Source organism: Quercus robur, chromosome 2 (assembly GCF_932294415.1).
Source record: "Quercus robur chromosome 2, dhQueRobu3.1, whole genome shotgun sequence".
Classification (NCBI taxonomy): domain Eukaryota; kingdom Viridiplantae; phylum Streptophyta; class Magnoliopsida; order Fagales; family Fagaceae; genus Quercus; species Quercus robur.
The window spans coordinates 6,108,493-6,115,515 of NC_065535.1; the positions used below are offsets into that span (position 1 = coordinate 6,108,493).

A 7,023-nucleotide genomic window follows, 5' to 3' on the forward strand; every position below is an offset into this window, starting at 1 on the left:
ACTAAATTTGGTTAAATTTTAAATTATAGTCATTTTTAATGTATTTTTACATATTAAATTTATTAAATAAGATCAAATTAATGGTAAATCCAAATCTAAATGCTTGTAGGGTGTGGGAGGCAATGGCCGGGGTTCAAGTCTCCAAGAGGAAGTTTTACACACATATACACTTAGATTAAGATAGAGTAGAAATTCTATTTTGTATATATAAAAAAAAATTAAAAATATAAAAAAATCTAAAATGTTAATTTAGTGTCAATTTGGTACAACTTATTTTCTAGTATATTCTTTCAAATAGGGTGTGAGATTGGATTAAATTAATCGAAACTATCTAAAATCTAGATTTTGCTCACGAGTCACAATGCTTTTGCAGGTTCACAAATTAATTTCGGTTTCATTGATTATATTTTTTATGTTTTTGTTTTTGGACTTGATTAAGATTCTGAAGTAGTGCTCTTCTTCAAAATCATATAGCTCACCTTATTACACATTTAATAAAAAAAAAATAGCAATCACATATAGCTAGTATTTGTAGCTTTTGCATCAAACTTTCAAATCTATATATTCAGCTAACTTTTTTCATAACTTAAAGAATGAATGAATAATGAATTATTTTTCTTGTCAAATTGTACAGTGTACACACAATGTAGTCAGAAATTTAAACCCAAAAAAAAAAAAAAAAAAAAAAAAAAAAATCAAAAGAATCATTTTAATTAATAAATGTACATTTCTTTCTCTCTTTCTTTCTATGCAGGAGTAACTAAGGTACCATTTTTGGACTACTATATATTTATAGAGGGAGAGAGAGAGAGAGAGAGAGAGAGAGAGAGAGAGAGAGAGACTGGAGATCATTAATAATCTGATGTAGTAATCGGCATTAGAAGTGCCTTTTCGTGTGTGGAGATTTTGCATCTCGAAGCATCCTTTCTCGTGAGAGTATTTTTGCAAACCTGTGAGTAACAAAAATTTTACGTGAAATTAGTATTGTGAGAAATATTTTTTATGGTAATATATAGATTATAAATATAATATAATGGCAAGTAATTGTGTAAGTGTGTATGCATGCATGTTCTTCCATACTTTTTCAAAGCTTCCTCATTTGTGCCTCCATTTTCGACTGGTTCTGACAAACCCGTCTCTAAATTCACCCGTGATACTGGTTTCTTCAATATTCTTTCTCCTATATATTGAAGTTTTTCCAAGTTTTGTTTTGTAGACACATCAACTGAAGCATCTGTCCCGGTCAAGGTGTCATCCTAATGTCATATTTCAAAAGACTAGTCAATACTAAATAACTTTATATGAATTCAACATAAGAACCTAGAGAGAAACCAGAAATTTTCTTACTTGAATTCGAAGGTAATTATGTTCTGAACGAAGAGCTTGGAACAGCACAGCAATATGGACATCAACCATATCTGCACTTGCTTGAGTAAACACATCCACTAGTGGAACAGAACCACCATGATGTAACCAACCCAGAGTGCCCCACCTGGCTGCCTTTTTAGCATTGTATTTTTCTGCTGTCTTTGATGAGCCGGTGCCTACTGAAATTACTAGAAAGCGGCCATAGTCCATGGGTTTGATTGGGAAGAAATCAGGATTTTCTTTGAAGACCTGTTTAGTCACTTGGTTTATGGCTACTAATGTCTGGACCATGGTGCCAAAAAGAAAAGAAAAACACTATAAAGATTAGCTTTTCTTGTGTTAAAACTTTTAACTCTAGAATAAATTGCATATTTTGTTCTCAACTTTTGATCTTTTCTTTACAAAATCAGCTATATGCTTTAAAATGTTTCATATTAATCCCTCTACTTTCAATATTTCAAAAAAACAATTATCGTCATTTGACTGATGGAAAATGCAATATAACAAACATAATTCATGCCATATCCTAAGCTCTACATTATCAAAGTGACCTCAATTTCACGAATTCAATTCAATACATAAAATTTTTTATCCATTAGATATATAAGGATGATTTTCAAATAAATGTCAAAAGTTGAGCATCAAATATGCAACTTAAAATTAACTTTATCTCTCTAAATGATTATATACCGGATTGTTTGCAGCAACACCACCATCTATAAGATTGAATTTTCGAACATTCCCTTCATTATCTTGGTTTTTGAATTGGTAGGCAGGAAGATAAGTTGGAGCTGCCGAAGTACCAATGCATATGTCGGACAATTGTGCATCCAAACAAGGGAAGTTTTTCACCTACATGAAGTTAGAATTTTCTCTTAGGTTGCGTTTCGATTTGAGGATTTACAATTAAGGGATCTAAAAACAATTGTTATCATAAATTGCTTAATATAAATTGAACAACACATGATGATGTGAGTTTTGAAAATTTTGCTTGAGCAAAATCACACGTGATAATATGGATTTGAAATGACATCTTTACATATTCACTTCAAATGCACTTATTAACATAGGGAAATTCTCTTCATAAATTTCATCAATAAAAAAGATTATATAATAATTTCATACTCTATATTCAAGTCTTTGAAACTAAATAATAAAGTCCAATTCATCAAAAAATAATAATAATAATGATAAAGTCCAAATCTTTCTCTTTAAATTCACTTATACAAACAAATCATTAGGTTTTTTCACCATAGCTTTTTATTTCAAGAGAAGCTCCTTAGACTCTTTCATGCACTTCAAATTAAGGGACTAGACGACTAGTGAACAATATTTAATAATAAGGTTTCAAAATCCATGCAACACAATTTTTTTAAGGGAAAATCATAGTATATACTTGTGAATTGAAATTAATATTTCCTTCTTCTTTTTTTCAATATCTTTTAATTTCCTATATTGAGTTAAGAAAAAATTGAGTTCTAGCCACATCATACTTGAATAGTAAACCTAATATACTATTGCGCAGAGTCAATGTCTTTGTTCTATTTTTCTAGTTTGCCTTGCCATTGAAAGTGAAAGATTTCTGTTTCCTAAAAGTTTTTAAGTGTCATTAATTTTCTTTGTGTCTAAACTCCAAAGTCTATTTAGCAAAGGAAAAAGTCTATTCTAAACTAGCCCCATTTATTTCCTTTTTAAGACTTCAAAATTTCAATTGTTGTACAGTACTAATAAATACAAGACTATAGAAGGAAATAATTCAAGAGGGTCAAATTTCGTGGTATGGCGCTGACAAATAAGACGATTTTGGATAGGGAAAGAGAAAGGGAGAGAAATAGACCTCATAGGATGAGAAAATGGTTGGCTGTAAATGCGTGATATCAAAAGTTGGTATCACAACATTCGTCAAAGTGCTATGCAGCCGAGTCTCTCCTAATTTCTCCCTCACAACCTTGTGAAGGTATTGCCCATCATACCTAGGTCCTCTCAGTGATCTGTATATTTTTTGGATTGCTCCACACAAGCCTCTGCCATTGAAAACCAATATATGCATGCTCTTGTTAATTGGTTAATTAATATTTACAAATCCAAAAGATTCAAAGCATGAAACAAAGCTCAGATATACAGTGGCGGCTCTACATGCAAGCCAAGGTAGTCACAAGACCATCCTAATTTGCAAAAAAAATGTATATATATATTTTCCAAAATAAAAAATTATATGCTAAAATAACTTATTGTGATCACCTTAATACAAATTTTGAATACCTTAACTTGAGAATTACAAAATTTTGGATTTAACAAAAATAGGAGTAATGCTACAAATCCAATGTGTACTAATTCTAATCTGGGCCTAATACTGATATTATTTTTTTATCCACCAATAACAGCTTTTTGCATAAAATTTATTATAAAAATATTGTGGACATAGCATTACTCCAAAATTAATTCTACCCCCAAACATAATCCTTAATCATTTTTTAAAAAATCTTAAATAACAACAATAAATATTAGCCCAAAAACCAACAAACATAAATCAAACAAAAGTAAGAAAAGACCAAACAACAAGAATTGAACAAATTATTCAATGAAAAGCCTACTATAAAACAAAAAGATAAAATTTGTAGATTGTTCAACCTATTCAATAAAATAATCTCTAATTACATTTTTCCTTAAAAAATGATACTAAAAAAAAATATTGTGGTTGTGAGTTCTCCTTGATGGTGACAACAATTATACTTTTTTTGGCTTTGTAGTCGCAACAATTTTGCTCTCCTTAACGACTCGACTCGTAGTTGTAGTAAATATTCAAGTTATTGCTTTATTAAATTTTGTATAATTTAAATTTTTTAGTAACTATCCTAAAAAAATTTCCTAAAGCCGTCACTGCAGATATATCACATGACCTTGATACCATATTCTAACACATACGTGTATACATATGTAAGGGCAGTCAAGTATGAAGATTTACCTCTTTTGTGGGAAAATTTTAGGACAGTGTTCAAGATAGAAGGGCTTAATATCTTTAGCAGCAAAGAGAGGACGATTGTTTTCATCTGGAGCAGTTAACATGGAAGTTACAAGACCACCTGTGCTTGTTCCCGCAATGACATCAAAGTAGTCTGCAAGTCTAGCGTCCTCACCATCCAACTCCTACCATTATTGTCAAATTATGTATGGTTAATATGGCTATTATAACATTATATACATATATATTTTTTCAATATATACATGACATTAACTTAAATTGTTCTTGCCAACGAGGGCTTAGTTGAGTGGGTAAGGTTCGTTCACTTCGTGCACCATACCTAGGTTCGAATCCCGCTACCCGTAGGAGTCCGTTGGTGGGCATCCTTAGTGGGGTAACTCCCCACACAGTAGTACAGGCGGGCCCCCGAGATCGGGCTACCTCGTCCGAGGTCATCTGGCGCCCTGCCCGGGGGTGTAATATAGCCATAAAAACCCCTATTTTTGTCCCCTCAAAAAAAAAAAAAAAAAAAAAAAAAACTTAAATTGTTCTTTTGCAACTATTCTATACGAGATGAGTTTTATTTCATGGATCAAGTTTAATAATACGCACGTCCACGAGCATTGGAAATTGTGCAATAACTAATATTTTGAAAGTCATAACAATTATGTCTTTGAATACTTTAAGACCTAACACTACCCAGTAAACATTCACAACATTCTTATATATAAATTATTATATAATGATCGAGTTTTAATTTCTTGAATCTAGTTTAATAATATACTCTTGCACAAGTACAGGAAATTGTGTAATACTAATATTTTGAAAGCCCTAGCTGCTAGCTAGTAATTATGTCTTTGAATACATTTAAAACTTAACCCCACCTACTAGTAATCCTGCAAAGTATACCTGAAGTTGTGATTCAAGGAAAGCTAAGATAGTTGCAGGGATGATCCCCCTGACACCTCCCCCATCAATGCTGAGAATGGTGATCAAGTTCCCATAAGTAGGGGGTTGAAGTTGAAATGACAATGTTTTTTCCATGAGGAAGATGAAAATGGTAGGCAAGTGATCGGAAAGTTGCAATATAAAAGAATGCCTTAGGTTTTGTAAGGAATAAGATCAAAGAAAGCTAAGTTTGTGTTCGTACATTTGATCCATCAACGACCTATTTATGGCCTTAGGTTGTGGTTACAGAAAGATGAAAGTTCAGGGAACATGCAATGGTCAAAGGGTACATGGTGGAACAAGAGACTCCACTTTATCAAGTTTCACTTTGAATCTTTCTCTAGTCCAAACAATCTCCTAGTCTATGTATGTCTAGGAGAATTGAGAATTTTCCCACATGGGAAATTGAGAATTGTCCAATATATAAGTTCCACAAACTACAAGCCGTTTTATGATCAGCTGTGCACTCATATGAGAGTTGGACTTGGACCCAAATGATTAAAAAAACAAATTAAGAAGTAAATAGGATGTCTTTCCTCTGCGAATATCATGGATTAATCAATGCAGAGAAGGACGCTTCAAATTTAGTAACAATCTCAACCAACATATTAGAACATCATATATGAGACCCTTTAAAATTTTTAGTACAAGTTCATCATGGAATTTATTGATTTTTAAACGAATGGTTTAAATTTTACGATGCTATCAATCCTTTAAAGAGATATTATTAAATAAATTATTTTCTAACTAGAGTTACTTTAAGATGATCATAATTCAAAAGACTTAATGGTAATGGTAAACCCAACTCCACCTAACAGTCTAATAGTAGTACTACAAGAATGGGTTCAGTAGCAGCATATGATAGCCAATATGCATTACTCTGATTTGATTATTTTTTTCACCTGCACGTAACACGTTTCGATTAAGCGGTGGAGGTACCATAAAATAAATGGGATCTTTATCTTCCATTTAGCAAAGAGAGAAATGGGATGGGACCTAACTATTCAAAAATTAGGTTTTATCCTAAAGAACTCATGAGGCTTTATCTGCAGTCTGACGAACTTTGCCATCTTGGACTCGTAATCTGAGGGTAGATACCATTATTTTCACGTAAAGTAATGCATATATATATGGTCTGAACTTTTTAATATTTAATTATTAGAGCTTAGAAATATATAGTCTGATATCAGATCAAGTACATAATGAACATATTATTAAAATTACGCCATGGGTGACCCACTATGGCAAAGAATTTATCAGCTTTGGTGACCATGCCATAAATGATGATTTGGACTAAAGAAATGCAAAGGGTGATGCACTTAGAACTATACAAATAATATTAGATCATATATATGATGTAAGATAAACCCTCTCTTTCATGTTTACGTTTAATTAATGGTTTGTGTGTGTATATATATATATATATATATATGACATTTATATGTTGTTTAGAGGTCTCACTTGCTTCAAAAGATAATGTATTTGCCGTGCGCGTAGTGTTTGAGGTTGAGGTCATGCTTGGTTAGATGCAATGAACTACATGTTGGCGGCTAGTTTAGTTGGTAGTTAAAATTAAATGATGATTTGCTATATGACGGTGCATGATTTTAATTAGTCCTAAATAAATCTGCTTTCTTTTCGTATTTTTTAAATTAGATATTAATACTAAATATCACAAAACAATTGCACATGTGCTCGAAAAATCAATGCCCATCAGATGAAATAACGTGTGTGAATATCGATCT

General features: G+C 31.9%; 1 protein-coding gene across 1 annotated transcript; it reads right to left on the reverse strand.

The window, feature by feature from the left end:
* Window positions 1-744: 744 nt before the first annotated feature.
* LOC126699568 (patatin-like protein 2) lies at window positions 745-5,538 on the reverse strand. Its single transcript, XM_050397472.1, has 7 exons — window positions 5,240-5,538; window positions 4,334-4,515; window positions 3,206-3,392; window positions 2,059-2,220; window positions 1,348-1,650; window positions 1,081-1,256; window positions 745-950 (listed from the first exon to the last, which is right to left on the reverse strand). The coding sequence occupies exons 1-7, from the start codon at window positions 5,372-5,374 to the stop codon at window positions 878-880; spliced, it is 1,218 nt and encodes a 405-aa protein (XP_050253429.1). The 5' UTR covers window positions 5,375-5,538; the 3' UTR covers window positions 745-877.
* Window positions 5,539-7,023: the final 1,485 nt, after the last annotated feature.